This window comes from Nicotiana sylvestris, chromosome 8 (genome assembly GCF_000393655.2).
Source record: "Nicotiana sylvestris chromosome 8, ASM39365v2, whole genome shotgun sequence".
Taxonomy (NCBI): domain Eukaryota; kingdom Viridiplantae; phylum Streptophyta; class Magnoliopsida; order Solanales; family Solanaceae; genus Nicotiana; species Nicotiana sylvestris.
In genome coordinates this window covers 25119803-25141608 of record NC_091064.1, presented here as the reverse complement: position 1 = coordinate 25141608, position 21806 = coordinate 25119803, and the positions used below count along the sequence as shown (strand labels likewise).

Below are 21806 nucleotides of genomic sequence, written 5' to 3'. Positions count from 1 at the left end.
ACAGCTGATCATAGAAGAAGATTCTTACATGACGTGAGGTTCTACATGTGGGACGAGCCTTTTCTATACAAGCAATGCACAGATCAATTGGTAAGAAGGTGTGTCCCTGAGGAGGAGATGAATGCAATATTGCATGACTGTCATTCTTCTCTGTATGGAGGTCATCATGGTGGAGACAGAACTGCACAAAAGGTTTTACAATCAGGTTTTTACTGGCCAAAATTGTTTAAAGATGCACATGTTTTTGTTAAAAATTATGAGAGGTGTCAAAGAATAGGTACAATCACGAAGAGGAACGAAATACCTTTGCAAAATATTTTGGCAGTAGAGCTCTTTGATATCTGGGGAATTGATTTCATAGGACCATTTCCATATTCTAATGGGCACAGATACATTTTGGTTGCAGTTTATTATTTGTCTAAGTGGGTGGAGGCCATTGCTCTTCCTACTAATGATGCAAAGGTAGTGGTAAGCTTTGTAAAGAAGCACATTTTCACACGCTTTGGAACTCCAAGGGTGTTGATAAGTGATGGAGGAGCACACTTTTGCAACAAATTGTTGAAAAATGTTCTAGCAAAATATGGGGTAAGACACAAGGTTGCTACTGCATACCACCCTCAAACGAATGGTCAAGTTGAAGTGTCAAATAGTGAGGTAAAACAGATTTTGGAGAAACTAGTGAGTGCAAAGAGGAAAGATTGGTCCGGTAAGTTAGAAGATGCATTGTGGGCTTACCGAACTGCATACAAGACTCCAATAGGTACTTCTCCGTATAGGTTGGTTTATGGAAAGGCATGTAATTTACCCGTTGAGCTAGAACACAAAGCTTATTGTGCAATCAAAAAGCTAAATAAGGATATGGACTTAGCCGTTGAAAAAAGACTGCTACAACTCAATGAACTTTATGAGTTTCGGTTCCATGCTTATGAAAATGCCATGTTATATAAAGAAAAGACCAAGAGGTGGCATGACAAGCACATCCAACATCGTAAATTTGAGCCGGGTCAAGAAGTTCTCTTGTTTAATTCAAGGCTAAAGCTTTTTCCTGGAAAGCTAAAGTCCCGTTAGGCAGGCCCTTTCGTTGTGGTAAATGTGACTCCTCATGGAACAGTTGAATTGCAGGTCATAAATTCAAGTGGTACATTCTTGGTGAATGGGCAGCGAGTAAAACACTATTGGGGTGGTGATATTAAACGTCACAAGACCTCGATAGATTTGGTTGATGCATACTGACGTGTTGAGTCATGCCACGACGTTAAATTAGGAGCTTGTTGGGAGGCAACCCAATGACTAACATCACTAACGCTTAATTGTAGTTTAGAATTATTAGATTTTATATGTATAATGTTTTTAGTCAGGTGCAAGCATGAATTTGGCATAAAATCAGTGTACAATGATGTAGGGGGTGAATGGTGAGCTAAACAATCAAAAAATATGCTAACTCTGTGAAAAATTGGCCTACCGCGTCACATGGGGTGTCGTGCCACACACCTCGCTAGGCAAAATTGCACAGATGAGGCAGAATAGAAAATTTTCGGAGCAGCTAAAAAAATGGCCTACCGCGCCACGGGGTGCGCCGCGGCAGGCCAATATTATTTAAAAAAAATTCTTTTTACTTAAATCCGAAACCCCCTCCCTCTATTTCATTATTTCACTTCCCAAACTCTCTTCTTCTCTATCACCAAACTCAAGCACCCCAACCAAACAATTTCATCCAAGGATTCATCCACAAATCCTTCTTCTTCTTGCAAGGTAAGTATTCTCTTCTCTCTTTTCCTTCAAACTAGTAGTATTTCATTTTGTATTTCTTTCTTATTTTCAAGTATATTTGTATAAACCCTAGCAAGAATTGTGTTCATAGTTTCTTTTGTTAATATTGTTAAAAATAGTATTAGAAACTTAGCTTGTATATTCTTTATGGGGTTATGGAGGATTTGAAGGTGTGTTGAGGTGAAATGAGTTGAGTTTCTTGTTGAAGATTGTTAAGGAGTGTACTAATCCGAAAATGCATATGAAACAAAAAAGTAAAAAATTGTGTATTTAATATTATTGCGAAGATGTGGTGACGTTATAGTTGTGATGCGAGGCATATTGGTGTTGTTGATATGGTGATTAGGCCTCTTTTGAAGTTGAATTTTTTTTTTTAAAAAAAGACATGCTTACAATGTGTTTGTTAAAATGTCTAAGTGACATAAAATTGAGTAATGTTGCAAATTGAGAAACAAATTGCATTGTGAGATGTTATTCTTGATAACAACTATAACATTAGGCCAAGCCGCGATTTTTTTTGCTTTCTTTATGTAAAAATAAGATGTAAGATTCGTGCTAATGTGCCTATGTAGTATATTTTGTATATAAATTTTGAATTTTGTAAAATAGACAAATTTCTTTTTATGTTTATGTTTAATATTAATTTAGCTTGTAAAATCTAGCTTAGTTTTTGATTTTTATTTTATTTTTAATTGTTGCAAGTCTCTTTAATGATCGGGTAGGCCAATAAGCATTATATCATTCTAATTGAAGAACAGGGTAGTCTGAATCCATGTTATACATCCTAAGTGTCAACATGATATAACATAAGTGTGGGGTATTTACTCCACTTGCTCTTAAAATAATTTTCTGTATCTTTAACTAATATATCATGTTGTGTAGGTAAAATGTCTCGGCGACCAAGCAAAAGAACAAACGCTGGCCTAACTGAGGCTGAATCTACTAGCCGACGTGGAGGTAGAAGGGCACCACCTCCGGCACCAGTGGAGGAGGAAGAGGAACACTTTGACCCTGATGCAGATGAGGTGCCAGAGTGTAAATATGGCATCAGGGCTATTCTTGCCCATACAATACAATGGTTCCAATCCTTCGTCCCTGTTGTGCCACCAACCCCAGAAGTTTCCATAGACGAAGCAAAGCTTGCCTGTAAGTATAATGCCATATATACTAACATTCGAGCTTTGGGTTTTGAAGGGTTGTTTCGCCAAGGTGATAGTGTGAACATCAACTTGGTAAAAGAATTTTATGTCAATTGGCAACCGGGCGGTGATTTAGTTGCTAGCTATCAAGTTAGGGTCAGAAATAGAGTGATCCCATTTTCGTTAAAGGTCATAAATCAAATAATGGGTTTCACTGAACATTCACATAAGTTGTTCCAGAGGTTCGTGTGTAGACCAGATTACCCATACATCCGCAGACAGCTATGTGGTGAAGATTCCTTTGCCGTGTGGACTAGAGATACAAATGAGTGTCACAAGGAAATGAAAAAAGGAACATCCCAGTGGCCTGCACGAGTCATTTTGAAGATAATAAATGCCAAAATCATGCCAACACAAAGTGATAAAGACGTATCAAAACTAAAGGTTTGCTTGATTTATGCATTTTTAACAGGAATGTAGGTGGATCTTGGGAAAATCATGCTGGAACACATGTTAAATGTGAGACCTTTTCAAGGACGCCGCGTACACTATCCGAATATGATTACTCGGTTATTGCGGACGCACTTCATTGAAGAAGAGTATCACTATGATCGGCGAATAGAAGTAACATATCCTATCAGGGCGCTTGATGTCACGACTTTGATAGATCCGCCTGCAGCTGCACTTAACCCCGATCAAAGGATTGTCCGAGTGGAAGAGACTTTGCAGATATTATTTGCTGACCTGCGCCTTCGCGCTTCTAGAGGGGAAGTGAACTTGGAAGAGTTGCAACAAAATCACCCTTTATCTCCTTTCACACAACAGTGGTCAGGAATGGCTCAACATGGACAAATCCCACCGGATGAAGATGTGAAATCTATTCCCTCAGTTGACGAAGAATATTTGCACACTTTTGAGGATGAGGATGCTTAGGCCAATGGCCTCAGAGAGTCTTTTCTGATCTATTTTTTATCTTTTCGCATTAGGGACAATGCAAATTTTTTAAGTGTGGGGTGGTTGGCCCCTATTGTAATGTACTTACATTTATATTTTTCGTATTTTGTTTGATTGAGTTTAGTTATTTTGTTTGATTTTGTTTAGTTTGTTAAAATTGCTTTTAGTTTGTTTTATTAGAATATAGTGTTGATAGATAGTAAGTAATCCTAATTTCGGTATAGATCCCTCCTAGATCTTCTTTTTGAAAAAAAAGATATCAAGTCGAAAAAAAAAATCTATCAGAAAAATTCGAAATTATTGAGTTTGCAATTTTGTTTTATTTTCAGTTTAGTGTATGCTAGATTTGGTTTAAATTAAAACTTTCCCCTTGGTTTTTCTTTACACCACGGTTCTTTTCCAACGGTGTATTTGAACCGGGTATAGTTTAATTAATTTTTTTTATTTCAATTGAATAAAAAGTTCCTAACTTACAGAGTTGATCGCCTCAAATGCACATGCATTAGAAGTTATATGTACCTTATTTGTGATGTTCAAATCTCAGTTCTTGATTCTAAAGTAAGTGTCTTAAATTGTGTATTTATAACTATGCTTAACTGCTTTGACTAGAGAGTCAAGAAAGATCCAAGCTTGAATGAGTTGTGTGCCAATGTGTGAGTGAGGTTTTTGAAATATTCTGTGCGTAACACTTGATATCTAGAACTTGCCCTCAAGTGTTTTGCAAAGCTAAATTGTAGCATTATTCAGTTTAGGAGATGATATAGGCATTTTCTTTGTTGAACCAGTTTGATAATTATCTCTACCTAATTATATATATCTTAGTCAAACCTTTTGAGCTGTTAATCCTATTTCTTTGGCATCCGCATTATAAACCTTACCTATTTATGTAAATATATCAGTTGTTTGAACCTCTATCTCTTATGAGCACTTAGTCTTGTTTTAATATTGTTAAAGTTGAGAAGAGATTTGTTGGTTTATTGAAGGAGATATCGTTAAAAAAAACAGTGAAGAATAATTCATATATGTGTATATATGTATATATATAGGGTTGAATCTTCAGTAGTAACATTCCCTAACTTATGGTGCTTAAAGAAAAAGGGATTTGTTGTTAGTATGAAAAATCTCAAAAAGGTTGGAGATGGTTTAACATAAGAGTAATGCTGAAATTGTGAAATGAAATGGTGTATAGATGAAGTGCTCAAAGAGATGTAGCTACTACATTCTATATTTATCACACCCTTCCTCAACCTGCATTACAACCAATTAAAGTCCTATATGATCCTTGATTGAATAAGCTCAATTAGTAGAGTATTACACTAGGGGCAAGCATATGGTATGTCATCTGTTGCACATGAATTTCAATTCTGAGAGTGAGTTAATTCTTCCTATTTTGAGTTCCTAAATATTTGTGAATACTATGTTGAGAGGAACTAGTCTATATTAGTTGTGGGAGGGCACATGATTTGTGAAAGCAAGGAAACGTTTTGACCTTTGTGTTAGAGTAAGTGAGCAAGTTATGAAAATTTATGGCACTTGCGAGTCATTTCTTGAGGATTAAACTATTATGAATTGGTACTTAATTGTTGGCATGTGTTATTAGAGAAATTGTTTGATAAAAAAGGTCGTCCTTATGTGAAATGTATGTTAATTGCTCGAGGACGAGCAATGATCTAAGTGTGGGGTGTTGATCATAGGCTAAAAACTCGTATTTTAGTCATTGTAACAATACTATAATTATTGCATTTTATAAAGGTATAAGCTTAAATGATAATGAATTGTACTAAATTCATGCTTTATGCCTTGCAGGAAGCTAATCCGACTTAAGAACTAACTTTGGGATGAATTTGATTGATTTGGGGCTTTGAAGTCTGAGTAAAAGCTAAATAAATCATGTCGCGTGTTCGGGGGTCGCAAAGCAAGCCCGGATAGCAAAACAAATGAAAAAACGAAGCAGCGCAAAATATTGCACTGCCGCGGCGCGGCAGTGCAAATATTTTCGTTGCATTTTTTTGCTCTGTTAAAATGCATTTTGCCTCTGTCCAATCCATGTATGCGTCGCACGGGGCGCCTCGGGGCGCAGCGTGGGTGTGTAAAAATCACAAAGTTATTCTATTTCGGACTAAAAAGGGCATACTTGTCAAAACCCCTTCCGACACGATTAAAAAGGCAAAAAAAAGCAGTGCCATTATTGGGAGAGACCTGTTTTTGGAGAAGAAAAAGAGGAAGGAGATTCATCTTGAAGAAGAGAATCAAGGAGGAACATCAACTTGGAGCAAGGATTAAAAGAGTTTTTCTAAACCTCTCCTAGTATTTACTCATATTATGTTTAAGATTTTTATTGTTGATGTTTGTATAATTATGAGTGGCTAAAACCCCAAATATTCTGGGGTTATGGGTATTAGATGACTATGTTGTTTGAAGCTTAGATTGATGATCTTGAATTATCGTGAAGGGTTGTTTATTTGATTCTGCTGTTAATTATTTTACTGCGTAGCTAACAGTGAAATACTATTTACGAATATTGAGTTAAACTTGAAAAAGGAAATTCTTCATTGCATATAGATTCAAATAGAGCAAGATCTGGATCCTGGGCATCAGGTGAAAGATTCGCGATTAAGATAGAACTATACTTAATTGCCTTGTTTGGTTGATAAATAGGATTTGTAAATTCATTTACCATAGAAATATAGGTATTAATTTAACTTGAATAGTCGCATAAGAAATCGACAGATTCTTATGGGTATTATTAACCTTATAATCAATAAACCAGATAATTAAATAAATCATTTTTAAGCTAAAAACGTAGCATGATCTCTAGCAAGCCTATAACCCCGGGATATCTCTTTTATTAATTGTTAAAAGAAAAATTCATAAATGGCGTAGTAACTTTGCGTTGTATTATTGTTTATCTACTAGTAAATTGTAAATTAGTTATTGATGTACTTTGTGATGAATTAGCTTGAATCGATAATTGTTTGAGTTTGCATCAGTCTATAAGTTGATCACAAGTCCTCGTGGGAACGATACTTTACTTATTACTATATTACTTGAAGATCGCGTACACTTGCATGAGTGTTTTGGTCGCAAGAAATTTTTGGCACCGTTGACGGTGACTTGGAAATTAGCTACTTGACTAAGTTAAACTTGTATCAGCTATTGGTTTAAGTATTAATTTTCAGTTCACTTTGTTTGTGTCACGCAGGCTCTTCTCTTGAATGCGGAGGAGTAGAAGCACAAGCAATCTCTTCCCTCTTGATCCTGAAATTGAGAGAACACTTCATAGAGCGAGGAAGGAGTTGGAAGCTAGATACAAAACAGAAAGAGAGTTGGACATTTTAGTTCAACCACAGCCAACAGTGATGGCAGGTAATGGAGGGCGTCCGATGATAGAAGCTGCAAAGCCAAATCTTGCTAATATGACCCAGGCTATTGTCAAGCCTGATATCACTGGTCACTTTGAGCTTAAACAGTACATGGTACAGCTGATTCAGTCCACTGAGCAATATGTAGGTCTATTTCATGAAGACCCGCAGAGGCACATTCAGAATTTTTTGGAAATCACGGATACTTACAACTATCCAAATGTTTCCAAGGACTATGTCAGGCTAACCTTGTTTCCTTTTTCATTGTTGGGGGAAGCTAAAGAATGGTTGCAGAAGGAGCCTGCTAATTCATTCCATACTTGGGATGATTTAGAAAAGAAATTCTTAATCAAGTTTTTCCCCACTAAAAAGACAAAGTCTTTGCGGAGCCAGATTCTTGGGTTTCAACAACGGGATGATGAGACTCTTCGCCAAGCTTGGGTAAGATACAAGAAACTACTCCAAGATTGTCCACTTCATTGTTAAATTGATGAGGTATTGGACCATACTTTTGTGGATGGATTAGATGAGACTTCAAAGATGAATCTTGATTCAGCTTGTGAAGGTAGTTGCATGGAGAGACCATATAGTGAAATACAACTTCTACTAAACAACATCACTGCTAATGATCATAATTGGCAAGGTGAGGGAGAACCAAGGAGAGCAATGAAACAGAAAGCAGCAGGGGTACTTGAACTGGATGATTTTTCAGCCATGAGAGCAGATATAGCAAAATTGGCAAATCAAATGAATAGAATGACAATGAACCAGACACAACAATTGTAACATGTTCAACAAATGTCGATTTGTTGTGAAATGTGTGGTGACACTCATACAAGTGACATGTGCCCAACGAATCCTGAATCTATTTATTATGTGGACAACAAAGCAGAGGTCCGATGAACAAACAGGCACAATATGGGAATACTTACAATGCAAATTGGAGAAATCATCCTAATTTCTCTTGGGGTGGAAATCAATCAAATCAGAATCAATATAGATCCCAGGGAAATTTTAATCAACCTCAAAGGCCACCCCAGCAAGTAGAGGAAAGTACAAATGATTTGTTGAAGAAATTGTTGCATGACAGTCAACAACTCAGAACTAATTTTAGAAATCTGGAAAGGCAAATGGGACAGCTAGCTGCAAATCAAAACACTAGACCTGCAGGTGCTCTACCAAGTGATACAGAAAAAAATCTGCAAGTTAGTGCAATTACACTTAGAACTGGAAGGGAATTAAAAGAAGTTCCAAAGAAGAGAAAAGACAAACCTATACCTGAGGGTGAATTGATTCCCAAAGCAACACAGGAAGTAAAGAAAGATGATACAGTTTTAGCACCTGTGAATGTTCCAAGGCCACCACCACCTTTTCCACAAAGATTGCAGAAAAAGAATGATGATCGCATGTACAACAAATTTCTCTCTATGTTGAGTCAGATTCAATTGAATATTCCGTTGGTAGATACGATTCATAATATTCCAAAGTATGCCAAGTACATAAAAGATATTGTGGCTAATAAGAGGAGATTGACTGAATATGAAACAGTTGCACTTACTGAGGAGTGCACTTCAAGGGTCCAAAATAAACTTCCTCAAAAGCTTAAGGATCCTGGCAGCTTTACTATCCCTGTTAGAATAGGCAATGTTGATATAGACCATGCACTTTGTGATTTGGGAGCAAGCATAAATTTGATGCAATTGTCCTTGTACAAAAAATTGGGTTTGGGATCTCCAAAACCCACCACTGTGATGTTGCAACTTAATCTGTGATGTGCGCGATTTCCAATTACCCACCACACCAGATTTCCTATTTTCTGTTCAAAACATTCTAAAACATATCCGAAAATTATACAAGCCCTCTAGGCTCCAAGAAAAACATCCACACAAGTCTAAAAATATCATAAAAACTCGCTTGAATGGTCAAAGCACAAAAATAACATCTATAACTACGAATAAGACACCAAAACGCATGAATTTCAAAGTAAAGTTCAAAGACTACTAGAATTGCAACTAAGCATCAGAATCCAACCAATTCAACTGCAAATGGTATCAAATTTTGTATACAAGTTTTAAATAGCATAATGGTGATGGTTGCAATTTGTGATGTTGCGGTCAAATTCTTAGAACTTAATCTTACATTCTAGGGACTAAGTGTCTCAATTCACTCTGAAACTAACAAGAAAACCTCCCGACAAGTCACATAAGCATAAAATGATATGGGGAAAGCAGTAAATAGGGGATCGGGGCTAATACTCTCAAAACGAATGGTCAGTTCGTTACAATTATTTATTTAGTTAGAATCACCACTTGGATAATTATTATAGTGTCCCAAGCCACCAGTTTATTTTAAAATCCTAAATCGAGGAAATTGACTTTTTCATGATCCGCGAACACAGAAGACCAGAAAAGGAATTTTGTTAACTCGGGAGAAGGTGTGAGGCGCTCCCGAGTTCCGTGGTTTTAGCACAGTCGCTCAACTATTAATAATTGACCTAGTAATCTGATTTATCACATATTTAAAAACCTATTGTACATTTAATGCTTCTATACAACTTTTAGTTATTTATTTAATCGCATTTAGTATTTATGGAATTTATTTGAACGAGCCACGATGTCACGCACTTGTTGTTTTTTGTACATATCTCAAATTGCATCACGTGAAACATACCCGTAATTCACAACATGTTTATTTTAATTATTTGAACTTATGGTAAAGTAGCGTGAACCGCGCACTCAAATTGGGAATTATGTATCATGACTATGCCACGAGAACCGTACCCATAGTCAAGATGATTTATTTAATCTCGCCTAAAGCAAGCTACGGTGTTTATTAATTATTTTCCAAAAGCTAATTTGAGATCATTGTAAGGCCAAGAATTTATGAAAATTAATTGTGGAAGTAAGGAAGTAAATTAGCTATGGGAATGTGTGTCAGCTTTGTTATTAGAGAAGAGATGGGCCAATAGCGTATTATCACGAAATGGGCCTGGCATATGACTTATTTGTCTCAACAATTTATTTATAAAATGGGCTCAAACTAACAAACTACACTATTACAATCCCAATTCAACTTTCAAATTTCCTAACACTACAGAAGGCCCAACGAACGTAAATACTAACAAAACAGCCTATTAGTTAATAAAGCAACTCAAATCAACTTAGTGAAATTCATGGCAACTCTTAACTAGCTTTGTTTTCAAATTTAAGAATGATGCTAACAAAATCTTATAACAACATAAATAATCTTAACATATGACCATATAAACATGAAAGAGACAAACTATACTGAGAGTTATTCGAAGATGCTCAAATTCTAAGCTAGAACATTACTCAACTGAACTAAACCGTTGCCAAATGGCTACCTTCATGTTAGTTAATACAAATTGGATTCATGGCCTGATGTTGAAGCCTCTTTCTAATCTTAATTTAACATGAAAATTTCAATTTCAGATCCTGTTTTATATGAACAAAAATATCTGTATTTCAACATACTTGAGCGCAAATCAGTGGTCTTACAAGTGAAGATACAAATACAGAACATGATATTATGTGTTCATTAACGTGATAACCTAGCACGAAAAAAGCAATGGGAGCAAAAGCCAAACTGATTAACAACTAATTCCAATTAAAAAAACTCAAACCCAAGTCATTAGCCTCGATCAGTCATTAACAGATAAACACAAACAAATAGATCTGAAGTCAAAAATATGATTCTAGTAATGCAACTCAATTTTCAGCACAAAAAAAACTATATAATCGTACAACTCAGTACATTTAGAAATCTATAAGAACATTTACCTTGAACTTCGAACAAGGAGAAGGAAATGAACCTGAACAAAGGTCAGTAAAATAAGAGAATAAGAAAAGAAAAGAACAAAAAGAAAAGTGCAAAAAAGTGAATAAGTAGAAAGGTTGAATGGATTCAAAAAGAGGTAATGATCCAAAACATTGAGAAATCAAAAAGGGAGAAAAATAATGAAATTATCAAGAAAGAGTGATGTTAATCTCTCTAGTCCCTAATGAAAAGAAAGTGCCTATAAGAATTTGCAAGTGTGAGCCGGGAAATGAAAGATAGAGTGCTTAAGGAAAGGTGTAACCACTTACCCATACGGTATCCTACCCTAACCCAAAAGCCTTCATTACATCCCAAAAAAAGTTCTACTTGATTATAAATCAAAGTGAGCTTACATTAATGGTGATCTACATGAGGGTCAAGCCTATGGCACTTGAAGCCGTACTTGTGACATTCTCTTGTGAGAGATGAGTGAGCCTTTCATGAATCTTCAGATTGAGTGCTAACTTCTTAAGTAAGCTTAGCAAATGGAAAGTAGAGGCGGAAGAGTTTGGAGTCCACCATGGCCTACATGATAAAGCAAGAGTCCTTGATGAGTAAAGTCAATTCTTGAAGCTTAAATGTCACACTAGAACTATACGTGCATGAATGTTTTACTTGTAGCCTTGTTGATAATGCATGAGTAGTGTGGGTAATTACTGGTCCCAACTGATGTGTGAATGGCTCACCTTTGACTCGATGAACTGACCCTTAACTCTTGGTGGTGGGAACTAATTTATTTGCTTGAGGACAAGCAAAGATTTAAGTTTGGGGGAGTTGATATGTAGGGATTTTGACTGCTTATTATCACCTTTTTGCTCTTGTCTTAGTCCGGAAGTATCGAATTGTGTTTCCAAAACTAATGAAAATATATAAATTGCAGGAATGCTTGAAGTTTGGTCCCCCATGATGAAATATAACACAAAAAAAGAGTGTTTCGAAGCACAAGGCAATAAAAAGCACAGAAGCAAAGATGTGCGATCTGCAGAATTCTATTTGCGGCCACAACCCAAGCCAAATAGCCCAATAGGAAATTGACAAATGTACTGACCGCACATGAATTGTGCCGACACAAATCATGATCCGCACTGACAATATTTTCAAGTTTAGAGAATGTGCATAAGACCGATTCCTGATGCCTTGCAGAAGTGCAAACCGCACAAGAATTGTGAGGCCCCAGAATTGCTTCACAACTGCAGTTCAGAAATGTGCGGCTGCATAATCCTCCTTCCTGCCAACTGAAGAAATCTACGGATGCACATGGAATTGTGCGGCCGAAGAACCTCCCGAGGGGCATTTTTATTAGCGATTTTTAGCCTAGTATAAATAGACAAGTTTCACAAAATTAGGTTAAGTTTGAACATACAAAGCTGTCGTAGCCATTTCCTTTTACTATTTTAGGAAACATTAGTTTATTTGAGTGTTTGAACATTAGATTTCATCATTTTAAACTTCCATTATGAGTTTAATTATCTTTTCTTCTTTATTTTCTGCAATTTCCATTATGAGTAGCTAGAGTCATACTAGGGTTGTGACCCAACCCTAGTGTGTAAACCTTATGGGTAATTAATTTAAGACTTGTTTATGATTGAGTTTTGATTATTTAGCTTAGTTCATGCTTCAATTTAGAATTAATGATTGTAAACATTGATTCATGCCTATTTAACTTAGTCTCTACTTGTGAAAGAGGGACCTAGTCTAGGATAAATTGGCTAACAAGGAATTGGGTTAATTGAGAGATTGATTAGCCTAATTAAAAGGTTCCAACTAGAGATAGGAATAACCCGACTTGAGCTCATATCAATTATTTTGTTTGATACCCATTTGGACTTTAGAAAGCCGAATTGGGCAAAATCACTCTCTGATCGAGAGGTATTGAGTGGGTAATGTAGAGTTCAGAGATATAATACACCCCAGTCAACCAAACAAGCATTAATATCTTTATCCCATTAGGCGAACACCTAGGTTATGGTCACATCCTTAGGTGGAAAAATAACAAAAACGTTCATCTCCAGGCTATTCTCCTTAGCTAGAAATCATTAGAGTACAATAGAAGTAACTATCAAAACTCTGTTGTGGAAGTAAAATCTTAGGTAGTCCATTTTCTTGCTTCAAATATATACTCCTAACACCCCTCATAACTCCTAGTGATTTTGACCCCGACTCATAGTTGGGTAATTATTATTGCATACGACCATATCATATCTCTAATTGAGGTGTGTTGTGGACTTCATCAAGGCCTCGGAGTCCCCATCTACCTAGATTATTTTATTTCCTTATCCTTTTATAGAGACTGTTGTATAGAGATATTTAGTACCACTTCATAGAGCTCTTGGCATTCCCAGGGTTTTGGGAAATTGTAAATGCTGAGTTTGAGTCTATTTTATATTAGTTGTTGAGTTATTAAGGGTTTAATTATTATTTCAGTTATATTCTGCATGAATGTTAGGCTTACCTAGTCTTAGAGACAAGGTGCCATTACGACATCCTACAGAGGAAAATTAGGATCATGACAGTATCTTACAAATCTGATTGATCCCTCCCAGTGTGAAACTTTAGGTTTCTGCATAAATTGACCAAGAACCTGCACAACAAAACTAATATCTGCCCTGGTGATTGAAAGATAGAGTAACATCCCAATGAGCTTCTGATAAGATGTAATGTCTCTAAGTAAAGGATCTTTGATACCTCCCACATGTTCATCATAGTCCATAGTGGTGAGTTTGGAATTCACCTCCAGAGGTGTATTCATTGGTCTAGTTCCACTTAAGCCAACGTTAGAGATCAACTCAGGTGTGTACTTCCTCTGATTGAATAGTACACCACTTTTGGGACCTCAGCACTTCAATTCCTAAAAAATATCTCAGTTCACCTAGCTCATTCACCTTGAAATTTTTTTGCAACATATTCTTTATCTATTCAACAAATCTTCCATTGTTCCTAGTAGTGAGAAGGTCATCTACATATACTACGACAATGACAATCTCATCACCTTCTTTTCTGGTGAACAGAGAATGACCATATGGACTTTGATGTAGTTAGCTTCTTGAAGGACATCTGTGAGCTTTATATTCCATTGTCTTGATGCTTGCTTCAAGCCGTACAATGATTTGAGAAACTTGCATATCTTATACTTCCCCTGCCTTTTAAACCCCTTAGAATGGTCCATCTAGACTTCCTCTAGCAAGTCTCCTGGTAGGAAAGCATTATTGACATCCTTTCATAATAAAGGCCAATTCTTTGAGGCTTCAACACTGATCATTGTCCTTACAGTCACTATTTTGACAACTGGTGAGAAGGTTTCATAGTAGTATAGTCCGTCGTGTTGGGTGTAGCCTTTAGCCATAAACCTGGCCTGGTCTTGCACTTGCCCACTTCTCCATTTGGCTTTTATTTAATTTTGTACACCTATTTGAACTAACATCTTGCTTCCTTTTAGGTAGATCTACCAGCTCCCAGGTATGATTTTGCTCCAAGGCACTAACCTCTTGTTGCATGGCATCAAACCACCTTTGATCTTGAGATGCTTCCTTAAAATTCCTTGGCTCTAGGTAGGGGCTAAAAATAGGCTCAGATTTTCCTGATAATTTGCAAGTAAATGATCATATCCCATATGGTTTGCATTAGAGTATGAACAGTTAGTAGACCCTCCTTTGGTAGTGACATAGTCTTTGAGTTAAATAGGTGACTTAGTGACTCTCGCGCCCCCTTTTTCTCGCGAAATCGGGTTTATGACATTTTTGGTTAGACAGCTCTTTCCCTTTTGAAAGGGGTTTTGCATTTTTGAAGAGTCTCCTCCTAACGATTTAAGGTATGTTAGGGCACCTACAGGGTTCATTTATAACTACGTTTAGTAACCAGAGATAGGGTAAGGGCTTGAAATTATCCTAAGGGGAAGGTGTTAGGCACCCCTCAGGATCCACTAGTATGGTTCCTAGCCAAATGGTTTTGTGAATTGTACAAGTAGCAATTAAACAAGTATGACTCAAATAGTAGGGGATTTAAGTTTAAATACACAGATGTTTGGAAAGCAGTTAATGAAAAGCAAGATTTTTAAAAGAATTACAATCTAGGCATATTTGGGAATGTAAAGGGAGGGTATCCTAGGTTTGTTTATAATATGGATCACACCAATGCAATACCTGGTGTGGCACTCCTCAAAGAGGGACTACACATGGTATTAACGCACCGGTCATCATATCAATATCTACCCTTTCCCGCCCCGTGAAGGTAATTAAAGCGAGAGTTGGTCTCGACCCCTATTGAATGTCGTTACCCGTCCCTTCCTATCAGTCCCAGAGGAATTTAGAACTCCTATCCTATAAAAGGGGGTTCTTGGCAGACCCTCAAGTTTAAAGGTAAAACACTAAGGCGACATATAATAAACAAGTAGGAATTCAATTAAGGGGAGCATGGAAGACTAGTGAAAGGCTTAGATATACCTCCACATACAGTACACATAAACAACATGACTCATACACAATTAAGGTCTAAATTCAGATCCTAAACATGGTATCTAAGTGATAACAGCAGAGTCAGATTTATGACATAACTCAAATAGGAAGTCCTAAGCAGGCTTGCCTACTGATTCTAACATGCTGACTGTCAAACAATAATCACAAAGACAGTTCTGATTTTATTTTAAGTTGAATACCTAAGACTTGCCTAGGCATAAATAATATGCAGCAGCTACCAGACTTATTAGAAGTTACTTTAAGTAAAGCATGTTGTTCTAAATGTTGCAAAGACATGCAGAGATTGTGAGCAGTTTCACTTAAACCGGATAATCAAACATGAGACTGTTTTATGTCATTTTTTTATGCATCATAGTTTAACTAGGTGTGACTGAGCGAGTGTGAACAAGATCCTGAAATAGGGTATCTAACACACACATATGAAAAAATACAGAATGATTGCAGAATTCCTAAAGCATGATTTCTAAATGCCCAAAGAGTTATAACATGACTTCAAGACGTGCAAAAGCAACAGTTTTATGTTAATGCTATTATTTAGCCTAAAGTAGGATTTCTAAGTGGTAAAGCGATGTCAAATGAGATGCTGAAATAATAAACCTAAGAACATGGTATCTAATGCATGACATGCTTTGAATGGGTTGATCTTACACATGGATTCTAATGCACATATAGGAAATTTAAACCTAATACATGGTTTCTACCCATTGATGTTGATAGCATATATAACTACCCTCCCCTTTTCACTAGCCAGCCCCAATACTTGTTTACAATAGATTATTACAGACCAATACTGAAATGAATTAACATAAGTAGAAAAGAAAAATGAAAAGTAAAAAGTTACACTATAGAGAGCCTGAAGACAGGCCCAGATTCTCAACACCTGATTAGGACTTCCTCTTTGATTTATGTAATAAATCACCTCAAATGTCAAGATTGTTCCATAGCCTTTCTCATATCTGGGTGTGTCAGAGTTTCCTAAGGACCTAAAGGGATCCCGGTCAGTGCTCACACCCAGATTTCATAGCCAAGATTGAGTAAGTACAGTGTGAAAAGGCCAGCTTTTGTGTGTCACAGTTCAGAGGGAGCTCAAGGGTCCCTAGGCAACGCTCACAAAAAAGGGTCAGAACTTAGTGGTCTAAGAGTAGAGTGAGAGTGCTCGACATAGTTTTGAAGAGTTTAAGTAAGAAAAAATTTTGAAAAATGGTAAGCAAGAAATAGTTTTGAAAAAGAGAGACTTAATTGGAAAGTTTTATGCCAAAGTTTAACTGATGTAAACCATTTGAAGGAGCATGCATACCAATCTCAGAACAAAAGTCAGCATCACACCATGGACCAAGAATTGTCCAGCAAACCCAAGCAATGGAATGGGATTGGAGGGACAAGTATGGAGCATGTGAGGGCAAACATGTAGCAGGCAGGAACATATACGAGCACATAATGAGAAACTCCTACAGGTTCAGAGGATCAGGGGGACAATAGGGTATTAGATATCAACAACAAACAACTAAGACCATGATCGTACCAATCATGGGATTTACGTAAGAAACATGCACTAAGTATATAGAAACATGTTGACTATTGACAAGTAAAGCATAACTTAACATGTAGAGGCAACTCAGGATCCTAATTACATGTTGAACCAAAAAAATAGTGAATAAAAGCATATCAGAAGTACAAGGAATTGTAATAGTAATAGAAACATGTTGGTTTGAGGACTGAAATCTAAATTAGAACATACCAGTGAAGTGAAGAAAGCAAAAACACAAAGCAGAAATAGGAGAGGCGTAGTAGTTAGCCTTGGCTTGCAGCCGGCTAGCTTAGAATAGTAGCAAGTAGCACAGAAGAGAGAATCGAGAGTTTTTAGTTGCTTGAGAGAGAGTTTTGGAACTAATGTGTTCGTGTGTGTAATGAAAAGAGAAGAGAGTATATATAATAGTCTGAAAGCTAGGTAAAATAAGGCAAGAATCAATTGTTCAGCAGTTATAGAACTGCAAAATCAATTAAGGACAAAAATCGACCAAGTTTCCCTTAATTATGGGAGTAATTTACCAACGGTAGAAAGCATGTAACAAATCAGGAAAAATTTCAAACAACATAGGTACATAATGTGTAATTAGGGGCAGATACATAAGGGTCTAATTAAGGAAATAACAGTAGGAATCAATTAATAATACAGTCAACCACATAATAAGGTAAAAAATAATTTAAGGGTTATGAAAAATAGGAAAAGAATAGCCAAAAATCAATATAAGGGTATCAACACAGTAAATCAAGGATTCACGAATCGAAAAATGGTACTATATTAAGGGAAATAGCATAGACTTCCATGAATAAACCAATAAATGGAGTATAAACAGGAAGAACCAGATTGGAAACCATAATAAGACATTACTAGGGTAAAAATCATAAAATACTCTAATTAATCAAAGCATATTCATGAGAATCAAACATACAGACAAATCGGATGAACAAACAGTAAAGACGAACTCAGAATCCAAAACTAAAGCCAAAAATTAGGGTTTAAATAATAACTCGAATAAAGGAGAAGGCTCAAACAAACGTTTAAACACAGTGATAGTCATAGATTAATATTGGAAAAAAATTAGAAGAGAGCGTTTTTGAAAAGGTGTTTAAGAACCCAAGTTCGAAGATGAAGAGTTACTTTAGAAAAATCGGAAAAACCTTTGAGGAAAACCACAAAAGCTCATAATATACACAGATCTAAGATAGATCTAAAAGAAATCGGAAAGTCTTAAGAGTTAGGATTTCAAAGAACCTAGAGAAGATGAGAAAACCTTAAAATGTTATTGCTTTTAGCCGAAAAAGTCATAGATCTTATTCGAACGGCCAAGAATGGCCGGAAAATGGCATGAGAAACCATGGGAGGTGAGTGAACCGCCTCTGGTTCACTTGAAGGCCTCAAAACGATGACACACGTTCAAGAGGGAGCCATAAGGCTGGTAGGTGGCGAGACCACCATGGATTCCGGCAGGGAGACGGCCGGAGAAGGGAGGAAATGGGCCCAGCAGATGGAGCATTTCAGAGAGAGAGATGAGAGATTTGAGAGATACCGGCTGAGTGAATGAGAATATGAGGGTTTGGGGGGGGGTGAATAAAAATGATCAATGGCTAGGATTCAACTAGATTGGGTCGGGTTAGGTAGGGGTTTGGGCCTGGGTTATATTGGGCCGTTTTAATTGGGGTTTTGGGGCTGGTTTAACATAGGTTATAATTGAAATAAAAATGGCTAATTATTAAATATCCATCAAGATTAGATAAATATTTAATAAAAATAGCTAATAATTAGATAAAAATGAAATTAAAGCTAAATAGGTAAAATTAAGGTAATTAACTAATATTAAAAATATAAAATAATCGATTATTGAATTAAAATAGCATAAAGTGTACAATTAGGCTATAATTGCAAAATTATTATAATTATAGCCAAACAATGCCAAATTTCTAAAATAATTAAATCCTAATAGGATAAAAATGATATATTGAGCTAAGTGATACTTTTGAAATCACTTGTAACATAATTTATGAATAATTATCGGATATAAAGTACTGAATAAATTAGAAAATAAATTGATAATATTATGGAAAATTATGGAAAAATACCAATTATTATAAAAAGTGATTTTGAAGGTATATATGAAAATTTAAAAAATAGTTTGAGGAAAAATTGGGTATCAACAGCGACTCACTTTGTTCTTCCATTCTATGTCATTTCTCACTAGCATTTACTTCTTCTACTGGCTCTGCAATGGGCATTTGCTCATCAGTATCCTCAAGCTGGTTGTTAGGTTGAGGAATGGGTACAACATCTTGTGTATTTGTCTCATGATCACCAGTAACATATGATTGGAACATTTTTTAAAATAAAAAAAGTGGAGTATGTCTATCTTTCTTCTAATAGTTGTATTACCAATATTTTAATTATGTTACTTTCTTAACATTCTTCGTTGCTTGGTCTTCTTAGGTTCACTGATAATTAATGCACATATTTTTTTAAATGAATTAATGTTAAGGTATAAATCTGTTAGTTTATTTTTCTAAACAACATTCTGAAAAGTTCAAACGCATCCCAAGTCCCAACCATGAAAACTCTAAGCAGCTAGGTGGCTTTTATCCATAATACCACTAAGATTTATTGGACCATTAAGTATTGGATTAGATCATTTCCCTCGGTATTTGACCCATGTGAAGCCCATTAACAAAGAATTCCTCTTAGATTTTTTTTTTCAATTTTTAGGACTCGAACCCGAGAATTGTGATTAACTTGATAGTAAAAGAACTGCTACTTGCGACATCCTTATCGCACCTTCAAGATTCATAGCGCAAAATAATATCATATATAGTTGCACCTCAAATTGTAGTCTTTCCGCAACTGACTAATTATTATTTAGGGGTTGTTTGGTAGAGTATATAAGAATAATGTTGTATAGGGTGTATTAGTAATGTTGGTATTAGTTATGCTTGCATTAGTTTGTAAGATAATTAAATCGCAGTCATGGCAGAGATTAAGACACAATTATGCAATTAATCTAGAGTTAGTGTTTAAGGAAGTGTGCCATTAAATTCCATGGATTCAGCAGCCTCAACAACCGGCAATCAAGCTTGAGACCAACTTCTACGATCTATTAGCTACGCGCTCTTAGAGCCGGGAGAACTTGACTGATGGGATGTCTATTATTACCACGTATTCAAGAGGCAGAATACGGTAGGGTTTTCTAATATCTAGGGAAAGAAGTGTTTTATAAAGAGTGTCTACCCATCACAGGCCAATTGTTATTGGGCCTTGCTTATCCACACACATAGTATTTAATATTAGGCCTTTTATTTATCCACCACTTGGGCCATGTCATTATTCTTTCAGGCTATAACCAATTAATTTAAGTTCAAATTCCAACATTCTCCCCCTTGGGCGCCAACATTAATTGAGGACAGTAAATAATTTTAAAACTTTTGAGACTCTATAGTGGCCACACTACTCACATAGCTAAGGATAGAATGACCCATATAATAATCTATCCAGTCTTAGTAGAGAACACTAACAAAGAATTGTAGCAGGCATCACACCATTTCAAGGTATGAATTCTCTGTATGATTGCTTGTGCTAGAATTTCCATCAACATAGATCAAACATATGTGCTAAGCATACTATCTTTCTAATCAAGGTGAACAAAGTCACACCTCTTAGAAAGAAATGATCCTCCAAGTGATATTATAACCATATCACCTCAGGAGCCTCTAAATGACACAAAAATGATATCACATCAGGAGTTTTCCCTTGTGCCTTACCCGGGATAATCAAGGCAACAAGTAACAAAACTCAAAGATACCATGAGTTTATGAAATATCCAATTATGAATAAAAAATAAATAAATTATCATGTTAGCCAATAAGCATAACAAGTACAAAATAACACAAGCTTGCATAAAAAGAGAATTTATTAAAAGCAATATCTTAGTCAGCAATTACAAAGTAACTCCCACTAACTAAATCATATCAAAAGACTCTAAAATACTCATATTTTTAGCATGTTCATTAAACACTACAGCCCTAAGACCTTTAGTCAAAGGGTCAGCCAACATAGATTCCGTGGTAAAATGCTCAATACATACATCACCTTCTTTTACCATGTCTCTAACCATAAGAAATTTAAGGCTAACATGCATAGAGCCTCTTGTTCTCTTGTTATTCTTAGAGAAGAACACAGCTGCGCTATTGTCACAGAAAATAATCACCAACTTATTTATAAAATTTATAATTTGTAATTTAGTAAGAAAATTCTTCATCTAGACGGCTTGTGAAGTAGTCTTAAAACAAGCAATAAACTCATCTTCCATTGTGGATGTAGCAGTAATACTCTATTTCTCACTTTTCCAAGAAATAGAATCTCCAGCCAACATAAAAATATACCCAGAAGTTGATTTCATAGTGTCTTGAGAACCTGCAAAATCAAAATCTGAATATACCAGCAGGTCCATATCATCAACCTTTTTGTACACTAGCATGAAGTCTTTGGTGCGTTGTAGGTATCTCATCACATTCTTTACAGCCACACAATATGCCCACCTAGGATTAGAAGAAAATCTTCACAACATATTACTAGCTAATGATATATCAGTCCTTGTACAAACATGTATATACATCAAGCAGCCAACAACAGTTGCATATGGCAGATCTTTCATAGTTCTCTTTTCAACATCATTTTTTAGACATTGATCCTTGCTAACTTTATCCCCTTTTACAACAGGTACAACACC

General features: G+C 36.0%; 2 protein-coding genes across 2 annotated transcripts; one reads left to right on the top strand and one right to left on the bottom strand.

Annotated features, from left to right (window-relative positions):
- The first annotated feature begins 7078 nt into the window (after nt 1–7078).
- LOC138874800 (uncharacterized) lies at nt 7079–11620 on the top strand. The gene is made up of 4 exons (XM_070153585.1): nt 7079–7666; nt 7721–8007; nt 8118–8789; nt 11515–11620. The coding sequence occupies exons 1-4, from the start codon at nt 7079–7081 to the stop codon at nt 11618–11620; spliced, it is 1653 nt and encodes a 550-aa protein (XP_070009686.1).
- Nucleotides 11621–13547: 1927 nt separating this feature from the next.
- On the bottom strand, nt 13548–14228 carry LOC138874799 (uncharacterized mitochondrial protein AtMg00810-like). Its single transcript, XM_070153584.1, has 2 exons — nt 14052–14228; nt 13548–13865 (listed from the first exon to the last, which is right to left on the bottom strand). The coding sequence occupies exons 1-2, from the start codon at nt 14226–14228 to the stop codon at nt 13548–13550; spliced, it is 495 nt and encodes a 164-aa protein (XP_070009685.1).
- Nucleotides 14229–21806: the final 7578 nt, after the last annotated feature.